We start from the raw sequence: 14,268 nt of genomic DNA, 5'->3' as shown, positions 1-14,268 counted from the left end.
CAATTAATAAACTATCTAGAGAGCAATAACCTCCTACACAAACATCAATTTGGTTTTAGAGCCCAGCATTCCACAGAAACAGCTATATGTTATTTCTTGGAAAAAGCTAGACAGTCTGTGTATGAGGGTCATGTGATGGGAGCAGTATTTATTGACCTAAGAAAGGCATTTGATACAGTTAACCATACTATTCTCTTATCTAAACTGAGTGCATTTAATTTTAGTAAACGTTCAATTGGGTGGTTTACCTCATATTTAAATCTAAGAGATCAGTGTGTTAAAATTGAGGATACAAAATCATTCAAATAAAATGGGTTTACCACAAGGCTCAATCTTAGGCCCCTTGCTTTTTAGTTTGTTTAAAAATGATCTACCATGTTGTTGCCCAGATGTTGAATGTCAGCTTTATGCTGATGACACAGTAATTTATACATTGGCTAAATCATCTGCCAAGGTTGCTTTAAATAAACAAATGGAAATTATATCTATATGGCTCCAGGAAAATTATCTCAGTCTGAATGTTAAGAAAACTGTGTTTATGTGCTTTTCTAATAGAAAGCAAAAAGAAAAAGTAAAATTCAAGTAAATAATAAAGAAATAGAGGAGGTAGATGAGCTTAATTCTTTAGGTACTGTTTTAGACTCACAACTTAACTTTGTTAAATTTGTCAAAAAAAAGCTGTCAAAAATAGTAAGCAGTAAACCTAAACTGTTTTAGACTTATTAGAAAATATATCTCAAATGAGGCAGCTCATCTTTTTATGCATGCAATGATCTTGTCCTGCATCTCATACTGTATTACAGTTTGGACTCAAACAGGTGATTCCTTAATCAAAAAAATGTAAATGTTGTATAATCGTGCTCAAAGAATAATGGATAAAAAGCCAAATCTATGGCATCATTGCAACGTCTTACATTTTTTTAATATGCTAAGTTTACAAATTTTAAAAAGCTATATAAAATTTATTTTTTAAATGTTTGCACAATAAATCACCATCTGTTCTATGTAAACGGATAAAGAGACACGATGATACATGTAGAATCACTAGGAGTTCGGCAGGTGGGAATTGTAGGATACATTTTAGTAGAACTGCACAAGGGCAAAGAGCCTTTTCTATTGAGGGCTCCAAACTCTGGAACCTGTTGCCAAATGAGTTTAAGGCAATACTTGAAATAAAGTCCTTTACATTGAAGGTAAAGCGGTGGTTTAAAATAAACCAGAACTGCACGCATATTTAAATGTATGTATAAGTGTAATGTAATGTAAAGTTTTTTTTCTTTTCTTATACATATAATTCAGGGAGGTATTTGAATATATTTAAGGGACATATTGTGGTAGTTTTATTCTTTGTTTTTATTTAACTTTTTTAGAAAAGCCTTTCTAGAGACCTGAGATGCAAATTAGCTTATGCTATACTCTCTATGTGCAATACATATTTGCCAGTTTTGACTGGGATAATGTTTCTTTTGTACTGTCCCTATACAAATAAACTTATAAATAAAAAATAAATAACTATTTTAAGTGATTTCCCCAACGAAAATGAGCAATCTTTTATTTTCACAAAACAGATACAACAAACAGAATCTATTTGGCTTGATTAGTGATTCTTAGACATTCCAAACAATCCTTTTATAGCAGCACATGCTATATATGATGAATGTTACATTGGATTTGAACAAAGAAACTACAGCTGAGCACTTTATTTATAGTTCTGTAGTTCTATTTTAACTTTGTAATGATGTTTCCTTTCTGACTGTCTTACAGATATAGATGAGTGTGTGACAGATCCGGGTCTGTGTGGTGATCATGCTCAGTGTTTCAATACACCTGGAAGTTACTACTGCAACTGTAATGAAGGATTTCGATCAGCAGCAGCCAATTTCACAGCAACATCGGGGGAGTGTATTGGTACGAGAGAGGATTATGGGATAAAAGAGTCCACTACTGTGATTTAAATACTGTAACTAATATCAGCTGCTTCCCCCAACAGATATCAATGAGTGTATTGAGAAAACACATGAATGCCAAGGTGATATGAAGTGTAAGAACACTATCGGCTCCTTCGAGTGTATCTGCCCACCTGGATTTCATGAACCAACAAAAGGCTCAGGATGTGAAGGTGAACAGCTTCACTCATAGTGCTTTTCTCCATTGGCTGTTAATCAAACCAAATAACATCTTTACAATTCAGAAATCACCTTTTTTCATTAAAGGTCTGTGTTTACTTTCCAGAAATTAGGTTTGTTTACCATTAGTGCCATGTTGTTAAAACTGTGCTTATATCTATAACTAAAAAGGCCTGTATTAGATAAAAACACTGACATTTTTATACATTATGTTGGCTTTCCCCGAAAGCCCCGGTTAATTCCTGACCCTGATTATAACTATCCAATATCCATGTGATGCATTTAACAGTTTTAAAAATATAATATAAGTACACAGAATCAGTTCTTGCCACCAGATCAGAGGAAGAAAAAGCAATTATATGCCATGAAACTGTATTATGCTACTTCTCAACATAATTTGCAATATGACTTTGCATGCAGGTACCATTAATTTATCACCTAACCAATGAAAACATTATATTTGCCTTTGCAAAACATGTTAAAACATCAGATTGAAAGGATGTTTATTTGTCACTCCAGAAATAGATCAAGGTGAGCATTTTGCATTTCATGCCGTGAGCTCTGGTGTTTGACAAAAGTTTTAGATAATCTTGGGTTTGTCATAGAAAAAGAGACTTTGCAAACAGTACGAGTTGCCTCGACATAACCTCATTTAGTCTGGCTGATGCAATCATTAACATGTTTGCACATGAAGCGATAAATGTGTTTCCCAGCGTATCTCGCTAACTGCTACCATTAAACTACTTTACATGTGAACACGTTTGTCTGTGTGTGTGTGTGTCGGCTGCAGATGTGGATGAATGTGTGTCCTCAGTGTGTGGAGTTCACAGCAGTTGCACTAACACACTTGGCAGCTTCCACTGCATCTGTTCTCCAGGGTTTCTCAAACATGAGAACGGCTCCTGTACAGGTGAGCATCTATCCTGCAGCATAAATGGCTGCCCACTGCTCCAGGTGTGTGTGTGTGTGTGTGTGTGTGTGTGTGTGTGTGTGTGTGTGCAGAGGTGTGGACTCGAGTCATGTGACTTGGACTCGAGTCAGACTTGAGTCATGAATTTGATGACTTCAGACTCGACTCGACAAAATGTACAAAGACTTGCAACTCGACTTGGACTTTAACATCAATGACTCGTGACTTCACTTGGACTTGCGCCTTTTGACTCGAGAAGACTTGCTACTTGCCATGAAAACCTGGGGGAAAAAAAGTTCACACGGCTTACAGAGCCCCGCATGTCACATTTAGGAGAAAAAAAATCCATCCGTGGCTACGATTTTGCAATCTGTCCCCTCAGTTTCCCTCGGTTTACCAAATCGTACCCAAGGATTAACAAACCTTGCCCACGAATTCCCAATCTGTGCGCTTAGATTTTGTAAACCGTACCCTCGGTTTTTGAATCCGTACCCACGAATTCATATTCCGTGCGCACGCTTTCGCAATCTGTAAACTGACACGCATTTGTAGCTCCGCCCCCACCGGCAGATTCATTTCTGTTTATTAAACATTATTTTTCATAGTATCCAATGAGTCCACGATCAGCATTCACAAAATAGTCTTCTTTTTAGCGTTTATTTTACATTAATCACCAATAGGATAAGACACAGCCGCCTGTGTTTTATGGCCAAAAATAAATGCTAAAAAGAAGAAGAAAATAAGAGTAAAAAGCAGTAATAACATGCCGATTATGTTTTTATTCCTTTTCTCTCTAACTGAATGCAATGTTATTTTTGGCCTCATTATTTAATAATAACATTAACAGTGAAACATCTGTCAAAGGTTATTTAAAAATAAAGCAATTCATGAATTATTTTCTTGTACTCATTTATTAAGCCTACAAATTAAAATTATAAAAATAAAATATATATTATTATACAGGATATGCATAAGAATCTTTTATCCAAAACAATTTACAACAGAGGAAAAAATTACTCCAGAGTTAATCACAATGCCAGGTTTATTGTAGCTACAATAATAATCAAGATTATTCCTTTATTATTATTAAACCTATTCCACATAATAATATTCAGTGAAACTGTATGTTAACACGTAGCTTGCTGCTGAATCTGTGAGTATGATTTACAGATCCGTGGGAACGGATTGTGAAAGCGTGCGCACAGATTATGAATTTGTGGGTCCGGATTCAAAAACCGAGGGTATGGTTTACAAAATCTGAGCGCACGGATTGAAATTCGTGGGCACGATTTGTTAAACCGAGGGAACTGTTTCTGAATTCGTGAGTACAGTTTATAAACTGAGGGGACAGATTGCAAAACTGTCGCCACGGATTAATTTTTTTTCTCCTACAGGTGACGTACGACACCTGAAGTTGCACAAAGAAAGGTAAGTTTTGAAAGAATGCTAAGCACCTTATCTGATGTACCATACTGTATCAATGAGACAGTAAATGCACATCTCCCTTGTTGGTTCATGCTATCAAAAATAGGGATTTTTGAACCCGGATTATATGAGGTACATGAGTGTAGCACACTCAGATGGAAAACCTCGCCAACATCATGTCAATGTCCATTTTATTTCTGTGGTAAGAGGACTTGAAATGACTCGAAACTAAAATGGTAGGACTTTGGACTCGACTTGAGACTTGTTGGCTTTGACTCGACTTGACTCGGGACTCGAGGGCAAAGACTTGAGACTTACTTGTGACTTGCATAACAATGACTTTGTCCCACCTCTGTGTGTGTGTGTGTGTGTGTTTGTGTGTGTGTGCACACTCTGGGTGGGTTAAATGCAGAGCATGAATTCTGAGTATGGGTCACCATACTTGGCTGAATGTCACGTCACTTAATTTAGTTGGCCTCTTCACCCTTTTAATATTTCAAAGTAATTTGCTTCTAAATAATTGCCATGTTGTTTCATAGCAAACATTTGTGCTTTGCTGAATCAAACCTTGAAGTAGTAGATGAGATTACACTTTCTGATTATAACTCACGATGAATGAAGTTTATGAGGTGGTGACTCTTTAGTATATTGACTGTCATTCAACTATTACTGAACAAAAGTCCCACTAAACAAATAACGGAGTAATACTTCAGTGTTGAAAAAAAAGAACTCTACCGGCTCAGGCTTTTAGTCGTGAACACTTAATATAAAATCATCAACAGTGGTGACATTTTTTCATACTGCAGTGCAGGATGGTAATTTTTATTGCAGCATGAAGAAGTTGGTTGATTGTTACCATTGTCGAGATGATGGATGTTGATGACTCATCATATAAATAAGAGCTAATAGCTGCTCACTGCTTAATACTTTTCTTTCTGTGTCACAACACCTCACACATTGCTACATAGAAACATCAAACAGAAAATCAAGAATCAAGAGCCCAACTAGACCAAACACTGATCTCCATTATGGTGACGCAATTTTAACCAATAAAACATCAACATCTGATCCTCTGTAATCCTAAATAACAGCACTTGTTCATCACTAAAGCACAATTATCCTCTTTGAGGACTTGGGATTTTACTTGAAGAATTGGTTGTGACTTGAAAAGGCCAAGTCTGCCCACCTAATCTAAATTCTAACAATATTATTAAATAAAACGATATCATAATAGGAATTGACATTCATCCATCTTCTCTCTCTCACAGACAAAGATGAATGTAAAGGTGTGCCAGATGTTTGTGGCACAAACGCCAACTGCTCCAATCATCAGGGCAGCTACAGCTGTAAATGCCATGAGGGTTACAGTAACTATGGCAATAGCCAATCAAAATGCACTGGTGAGTGTTCAGTTTGTATGTGCACATCAGTGTTCATGGTGTAGATACTGATGTGTGAAACATTAACTGTTTTGATGCTGTGTGCAGAGATGAGCTGCGACCACTTTGAGTCTGACACAGAGGACACGCCTGCAAAGGTAGAACGACTCCTCATGATTATTTTGTTAGAACTTAGTTAAAAATCAGTCTTTAGAGTTTGGTTTCTGTGTTTCTTCTAGTTGAAGACTTTACTGGCGCTGTTGAGGAGCAGCTGTGAGTCTCTGCGTGGCCCAAATGGCCATCAGACAGGAGAGCAGTTACTGGAGGTGAAACAAACAGCCCTCTTCCTCTTTCTGCTTGCTTCTGCATTTCTCAGTTTGACCGGGAATATTCCTCTAAATCTCTCTGTGTTTGACAGAACTTGTTTACTTTCACCGACGAGCTGCTGTCGGGTGAAAACATCGCTGACGGGAAGATGCTGAATCATTGTCTTGACGCGGTGGAGAACAGCATGCGTCTGATTGGACCTCAGCTGAAAGAGCCTGTGACCAGGATGGAGACGCACAACACCTGTGAGAAACAACATGCATTACACATATTCATTGTGTTTCTGGTCTTCAATCAGTGAAAACATTCTTAAACCAAATACTTTACTTTAGATGTGCTGTGTAAAATTAGGTTCATAGAACTTGCAGAAACTCTGATTACTGAATGGAAATACTGTTGTGAAAAATATATTTTATTATGAACACAGATTTTCACACATTTGTAATTGTTATCTAAGACTGAAATCAGTTCTGTGTAGACATGTGCCTGTATTCGGTGATGCGATATATCACAGTAATTAATATGCACGATATTGTTATCGTGGGCACTTCTAAATCCTGTGAATAATTTTATATATTACAAATTATTCCGACTTTGGAATGCATTTTAAGAATACTATTCCCATCAGCTGGTTAAAATGCACAACACTGCTGTATGATGCTTAAAAGACAAAAGTGGCTCTGATGTAAAAAAAACAAAAAAACCAAACACACATGAGACGCACATGGGAACATGTGAGAGACGTGCTGAATGAAAACACATTCACTCTCTGACAGCAAATGGAGCTAAACTGCAGAAAAATAGCAGCCTTTACTCTGGAAACCCCATAAATAAAGCAGCTGTGCTACTTTCTAAAACGTATTTAAATAGCCATTCAGAATTGTGGATTTGCAATGGTGTTCATCACAGCCAAATACTTAAATGTTTAGACTTAATAGGCTATTTATTTTCAAACTTCTTTTTTCATTTTAATCTGGACTACAACATGCCCTAGAGTTTATATTCTTTATTGTTAATTCACACTTTACGTTAGGGCTTAATTAGTTAACATTAGATAATTAATTAGTTAAAATAAACTGCCAATGAAAAATTATTCGGAACATTCATTAATCTTAGATATTCCAAAATTTAATTAGACGTTGTTAAAATCAAAAGATGCAACTGTGTTATTTAATGATATAACATGAACTAAGAGTTGTATTTTTTTTTTACAAAGATTAATAACTTCTGTAGCGAATGTAGATAGTGCTCATTGTGAATGTTAATGGTTAACTAATGACGTCTTCTTGTAAAATAATACCTGTTGGTCTTTGTAGTTCTTTTGCACATTAATCTGTGTAAAACTTTTAACTTAAAATGTTTCTGTATTGCTTTATTGTATTTAAATGTTCAGATATTTTTGTTATATTGTATGATGACCCCTTTTTAAAACTAAATTTCAATACAGTGATTATACCATGATCAAAGCAAGGGCAAATAATCCCAACAGGAAAAGTTGATACCGGCATATTGCTAGTTCTGTGTGATCATGTGTTTGACAGTTGCTGAGGTTGCGGTCATGCGGGGGCAGACTCCGCCCAGCGGGCGTGTCATTCTGAGCACAGACTCCGCCCTCTTCAACACCAGCTGGGAAACAGTTGTAGGCAAATCATATCCAGGTACAACTAAAACCAGTGCATATATATGTACCAATGAAACCATCAGCACTTTCATGAGGAGATCTTCTCTTGGTCACAGGTTTTGCATTTGCGGCTCTGGTCAGTTATAAAGATCTGAACTCTTCGAGTGATCTGCTCCACAAGATGAGCAATGAGAGATCAGACGATAATAAGAGTGTCACTTATCAACTCAACTCTAAAGTGGTGACGGCCGTCGTCAGTAATGCAGAAACCAAGCAGCTGTCAGAGTCGGTGACGCTCGTCTTTAGACACGTGGAGGTGAAGATACTGACAGATCAGCTTATGACCAGCACAAGATCTCACTGGAGACATTTCATTTGCAGAAAATCTAACATTCATGTATTTTTTTCCGTTTTCTGAACTGTCAATCAATATTCAGGAAAGAGTGGAGTCTGAGGGCGTGGCTTACTCTTGTGTGTACTGGGATGAGACTGAGGGGGCGTGGTCTGGGCGGGGCTGTAAGAGGACTGAGTCTAACAGCACTCATACAGTGTGTTCCTGCTCTCATCTCAGTAGTTTCGCTGTGCTCATGGCTCTCTATCCTGTCCAGGTACATCTGTGAGCCAGAAAACAGGGGTTTAACATATTTAATTCAGATTATAGATTAAATATTGATGATTTTCCCTCTTCCTCTCCTCCAGGACTCGTTTGATTTGGTGTTGATCACACAAGTGGGTTTAGTTCTGTCTCTGGTCTGTTTATTTCTCTGCATCCTGACTTTCAAGTTCTGCCGCTCCATCCAAGGAACCCGAACCAGCATTCATCTCCATCTGAGCATCTGTCTCTTCATTGCAGACCTCATCTTCCTCTGTGGGATCACCAGTACTCACAATCAGGTGTGTCTGAGTGCAAAAACTACAGCTAACAGGAAACATTCTCAGAACTCTGGCCAACATTCTGGAAAGGTTCTCTCAAACAAACATTCATTCTTTCAAGTTACAAACAAACATTCTTCCAGTAACTTTAATAGAACATGTTCAAAATTATATGCTCTTGAATTATGGTCTCAAAACATAAGCACAAAAACATCTTTAATTCATTCATGGATTGTTTACCTGAAACAGTTGTAGGTGGATGTTATTAGATATTAGTGGTCGACCGATATATCGCCATGGCCGATGTATTACTTGTTTGCCATCATCATTAAGGAAATATACATTTATATAAATTAAACAAATCTTTGAATGGCTGATGGACATTTAATTTGCAAACTTAATCAAATCCATCTGTGAGATCTTGTGAAGATTGGTAATTTTTATCCAGCATGATCACATGTTCTATGGATGACGGTCGGTCCTTGTGACCTTAATGCTCTAAACATTTTAAACTCATGATTTAAAATTATGCTGTGCTTTATGCATTTGCCACTGTCATATTCATGTCATTTTTTCTGTGTGCTGTTTTTTAAATCAGTGTTACCCTGGCTTTATTTGAAAAATATCTTTCCCAATGGACATAAACTTACCAGAATACTGAGTACCCTGTTAGTTACAGTGTTTACTTGCTTTATAAAGAGATACTCCACTGCAAAATGAGCATCCAATTAAACCTTTTGACGAGCCCGTCTGCTTGGGTGTGGTAGACGGTTGTCTGTAGCTGCTTTATCCAGAGCAGCCGGCAGATGTCAGCCATTAGTCGGGTCATAAATGGGGTTCCCTGATCGGTCAGGATCTCCGCTGGGAGTCCGTAAGCTAAATAAAAGGAACAGCTTACTTGCGATGTTTTTTATTGGTAATCAATAAATAATTAAAATAATAATTTACTGGTATTGTGTGAATAACATTGTGGATGTAATCCACAAAACATTTACTGTGAGCAAACCTGAGGATGCCCTGACGTGTGTTTCTCTCTCAGGTAGCGTGTGGGATTGTGGCCGGTCTGCTTCATTTCTTCTTCTTGTCTGCGTTCTGCTGGATGCTGCTGGAGGGGGTTCAGCTCTACCGGATGGTTGTGCTGGTGTTTCACACCACATTAAAACACATCTACATGTATTTGGTGGGATACGGAGTCTCTCTCGTCATCGTCACCATCTCTGCCATCGCCTTCCCAGCAGGATATGGGACCAGTAGACAGTGAGTGTCTGCATCCAGCACTGTTTATTTGTAGAAGTGTGTCTGCAGAAGGCATTATATCACTTTGGTATGCATTTTGATCTCAAAGTACACTGGTACAATTTGTCTAAACTATGCAAACACCTGGTGACACCTCTGTTCATGCGCAGTATTCAAAACAATCAACAGCAAAAGAATGAAGAGTTCTACCTGTCAGAGCCAATTTTGGTTTTGCTTTTAAATAATTACTGAGCATTTTATTTCTCTCCAAGCTGGCTCTGTTTGTGTGTGCACTGAGATGAGGAAACACCTGAGAAACAACACGAGCCTTGTATCTTCCCTTGTAATGACTGCAATCTCATGTGGCTTCTTATCACATAATGGTGCAGAAATACATTCTATAAACTGTAATAAAGACTATGTCGATTAGCAATTGATTATAATTAAAATACCAGAGGTGGTTTTAAGAACACATATAAAGTTGCCACAGTAGAGACTTTCTTGTCTTAATGTTCTTTTTGAATGTCATCATTCAAATCGCTTCTGTCATCTTTTGTTCAGTTACAGCAAAATATAACTTTTGTCCATATTAGGGATTTCCTAGAGCGTCCTGAGCTCTATTACTTATGTGATGCATATTGGGATTTTTTGCGCGAGGGTGCCCTCTGGCATCATGAAACGGACATTGCATTTGTTTATAGCACTAAATAATGGCAAATCCCCCCAAAACAATACTTAGAAATATGATAGACAATGTTTTCATGTCTTCATACAGATAGTTTTAATTAAAGTGCACTGGAGTTTTTTTTTAAATGGCATTAAAAAATAGAATAAAAAAAAAACTAAACCGAAAACTATGGTTAAAAAAACAAGGTGTTTATTGAACTGTGGGCTGACTGTATTTTTCATCCCTACTGTTTACTCTTAAACACTGTATAACAGAAGAAAAAAATTCCAAGGTTGGCAGGTCTGCTTTTATAAGTAATTCATATCTAGGCTTCAGAAACACTCCTTCAGCCGCATCGTGGTCAAACATCAACTCAGGAGCTGTAAATCCAGTTTAATCATTCACAGTGTCTGAGATGTAATGCCATTCCAGTCACAATCTGTTATCATCATAATAACTTCCATGGGCGGGTGACGTGTTTCTGTGCCAGCAGTGACTGTAAAAGACAGAATAGGAGGAAGAGACACAGGCAAGATCTAATCAGGATTCATCTGTTTTAAAATTAGACTTGCAGTCTGACTGAACTTTCTGTGGGAAAGCAAAGAAAGTCAGTAGGGCATGAAGATTATTATCATTAACTAAAACGAAATCTAAACCATTAAAAATATAGTCTTGAAAAATAAACGGTAACTGAAATAAAATATAAGAAAGTTAAACGTTCTATTTCCGCTAGTAGCATTTTTCATTTTCATTTAAATGAACTTATACTAAATCCAAAATGAGTATTAATAAAAACTTATATAGAAATACTCAAATTATAAACAATTGTAAAAAAAAAAGTGTCAAATTGTTAATGCAAACCATATTAAAAAAAAAATTATGAAAAAAAAAACACATTTACTTAAATCTTTAAAATGAAAATATAAAAATAAAAACTATCTTTAATAGTATATCAAGGTCATCAAAATAGCTGTGTCGGAGGTGTGAGTCGGAGGTAATGTGAATGAGGGATGAGCGAGTCTTTTGTATGTCGTAATCATCATCTTATCCTAATGTGTGTTGCAGCTGCTGGCTCTCTCTCGATCGTTACTTCATCTTGAGTTTCTTCGTGCCAGTCTGCATCGTCATTAGCCTCAATTGTTTCTTCTTCATCATCACTGTCTGGAAACTGGCCCAGAAGTTATCCAGCCTCAATCCAGACCTCTCCAGCCTCCACAAGATCAGGTCTGAGTGTGTTCTTATCCCCAAACTGATTCAGGCATGATTTTATTTCTGTCAGTGGTTTTGATGAAGTATATTTGGTGTTGTAGGAGTTTCACGGTGACCGCTGTGGCTCAGTTGTGTGTTCTCGGAGGAACGTGGGTCTTCGGTTTCTTCCTCTTCCAGGAGGACGGGACTGAAGTCATGTTGTACCTCTTCACGATCTTAAACAGCCTGCAGGGGGCGTTCATCTTCATCATGCACTGCCTGCTGTCCAAACCGGTATCTAAAACACATCATGACTCAGAAACCACATGGTGACACACTCACCCACTGAACTTCTGCTAACGGGTTTGTTTTAGATTTAACATCTCAGTGGTTTAAAGTAATAGTTCACCTAAAAATAAAAATCACTTTTCACTTTTCCAACCACATAAGGAGAAATTAAGATAAGATTAAGATAAGATTTGCTTTTGGCCATAAGTGTTACAAGCAGCTTTTATTTAGGAAGTGACCAAACCTTTTGACAGTGCTAAGGGAGGCGCATCTGAGCACAGATTCAAGCATAATGTTTAAGTTCTTGATTTATCAAACTGAGCTGTGCTATATCCAATTTTTATATTCAGTTGGTATCCAAGTTATATTTACTTCATGCATATCCCAGTACTTTATTTGGGTGAACTGTTGGTTACAGCATTTACTTCCTTTTTATTCATAATTTAAATAATTTCTTTATTTGTGACAAATACTACATTAGAATTATTACAGATTTATTTTTGGTCTACAATTTACAAAATGTATAAAAACTGTAATTTTCAGTCTTTCATGGTTATGCATGTTATTTACATAGTGTAACATCATATATGTGACCCTGGGGCACAAAACTAGTCTGAAATCTCTGGGGTATATTTGTAGCAAGAGCCAAAAACACATTGTATGGGTCAAAAATCATTAGAATATTAAGTAAAGATCATGTTCCATGAAGATATTTTCTAAATTTCCTATCATAAATCTTAATCAAATCCTATCAAAACTAAATGTTTGATTAGTAATATGCATTGCTAAGAACTTCAATTGAACAACTTTAAAGATGATTTTCTCAATATTTAGATTTTTTTGCTCCCTCAGATTCCAGATTTTCAAATAGTTGTATCTTAGACATATATTGTCCTGGAAAGCTTGTTTATTCAACTTTAAGATGTTTTATAAATTTCAGTTTTGAAAAATGTACACTTAAGACTTGGTTTTGTTGTCCAGGGTCACATATATCATATTATATTATGCCACCCTGCTTTCTGATATATCAGCATCAGCCAAAAAAAGAAATCCATATTGGTTCGGCCATTAGCCAATGCATATGATTGGAGCTGCTCAGAAATACCTGTAATTTATTTAGCCAAATATAATTTAGTTTGCATGTTTGCATCCCTTCAGGTCAGGACGGAGTATTACACCCTGTTTGTCCGAATGTGTCCACACAAGAAGAAAGTGGAATACAGTACCAGCGGCAGTCAGGTGTGTGTGTGTGTTTCAGACATTAAAGCAGTGTTTCTGGTTCTTCAGCTTCTTCATTCTTCCTTTGACTCTTACAGAAACCTCTACGGAGCGAAGACAGCACAGGAGAGTCCAAGATATAAAGCACTTGTCATATTCTGATTTTACCAACCCTTAAGCACTTGAACAGTTTTGTAAAAAATGAAGATTATCCACAAAGCTTCAGTTTGACAGGAGGTCGTCAATTCGTCCTCCTTATTCCTGTCCAATCAGAAGATCTGAAAACTGCTGAACTTTAGAAAGAATATATATATATATATATATATATATATATATATATATATATATATATATATATATATATATATATGCTTTATTTACAGTTATAAGCTTGTCATCTGAACGGCTAAAATGGTTCCTGAATTTATTTTGTTATTAAAATGTATTTTGAAAAAGATTATTGTTTTAAGCTTTAATATTTCTAGTCAGTTTTTCTCTTGGTTTTGTCAATTAATTGGAACAACCGTGTTTGATATAATTAGTAACTGACATTAATAATTTAATTATTAAGATTTGGTATTATTATCCTTAAATAACTCAAAGATTGCAGTTTTTAAACATGATATTTTTCAATGCAAATACAGAGAGAACTAATGAATACACAAATAAAACTGAGTGGAAGCAAGTGAAAGTGTTGGGATTTCTGGGAAATGAGCAGGAAAACAAAAACTTGTGGAAAACCGGAGAGAAGCTTTTGGAAAAGGTGAAATAAACATCTAAAGGCCAGATGGACAGAGACTCCGAGGGTGCAAGGTGACAGAGGAAATCAATGTGATTTTGAAAGATTACAGAAATCACATCTGTTTCGTAATATGGAGCTGAAATTGACTTTTCTGGACGAGTAGATAGTTTCACTTTCATCTTCTGACATTTAAGTGTTTTCAACTGATTATTCTGTGATATTCTGTCTCCCCCTTCAGGTCGAAGCCAAGCAACGCACATATTTTAAC

General features: G+C 36.5%; 1 protein-coding gene across 3 annotated transcripts in view; it reads left to right on the top strand.

The window, feature by feature from the left end:
• Positions 1 to 14,268, top strand: part of LOC113099766 (adhesion G protein-coupled receptor E1-like) — a 35,354-nt gene that overhangs the window by 5,229 nt on the left and 15,857 nt on the right. The window contains exons 3-18 of one of the 3 annotated variants that reach the window (XM_026264714.1): positions 1,765 to 1,908; positions 1,991 to 2,119; positions 2,917 to 3,036; positions 5,730 to 5,861; positions 5,949 to 5,998; positions 6,080 to 6,166; positions 6,259 to 6,412; positions 7,709 to 7,825; positions 7,905 to 8,104; positions 8,226 to 8,396; positions 8,488 to 8,682; positions 9,701 to 9,918; positions 11,630 to 11,788; positions 11,875 to 12,046; positions 13,199 to 13,279; positions 13,357 to 13,715. In XM_026264714.1, coding sequence (XP_026120499.1) covers positions 1,765 to 1,908; positions 1,991 to 2,119; positions 2,917 to 3,036; positions 5,730 to 5,861; positions 5,949 to 5,998; positions 6,080 to 6,166; positions 6,259 to 6,412; positions 7,709 to 7,825; positions 7,905 to 8,104; positions 8,226 to 8,396; positions 8,488 to 8,682; positions 9,701 to 9,918; positions 11,630 to 11,788; positions 11,875 to 12,046; positions 13,199 to 13,279; positions 13,357 to 13,401 — 2,174 coding nt within the window. In that variant the 3' untranslated portion in view covers positions 13,402 to 13,715. Of the gene's footprint in view, positions 1 to 1,764; positions 1,909 to 1,990; positions 2,120 to 2,916; positions 3,037 to 5,729; positions 5,862 to 5,948; positions 5,999 to 6,079; positions 6,167 to 6,258; positions 6,413 to 7,708; positions 7,826 to 7,904; positions 8,105 to 8,225; positions 8,397 to 8,487; positions 8,683 to 9,700; positions 9,919 to 11,629; positions 11,789 to 11,874; positions 12,047 to 13,198; positions 13,280 to 13,356; positions 13,716 to 14,268 lie in introns of those variants that run through there. The other 2 variants (XM_026264713.1, XM_026264712.1) reach the window with 2 other exon arrangements.

Source organism: Carassius auratus, unplaced genomic scaffold (genome assembly GCF_003368295.1).
Source record: "Carassius auratus strain Wakin unplaced genomic scaffold, ASM336829v1 scaf_tig00217030, whole genome shotgun sequence".
Taxonomy (NCBI): Eukaryota; Metazoa; Chordata; class Actinopteri; order Cypriniformes; family Cyprinidae; genus Carassius; species Carassius auratus.
Note: the sequence above shows the minus strand (reverse complement) of the source record. Positions and strands in the feature narration are given on the sequence as shown.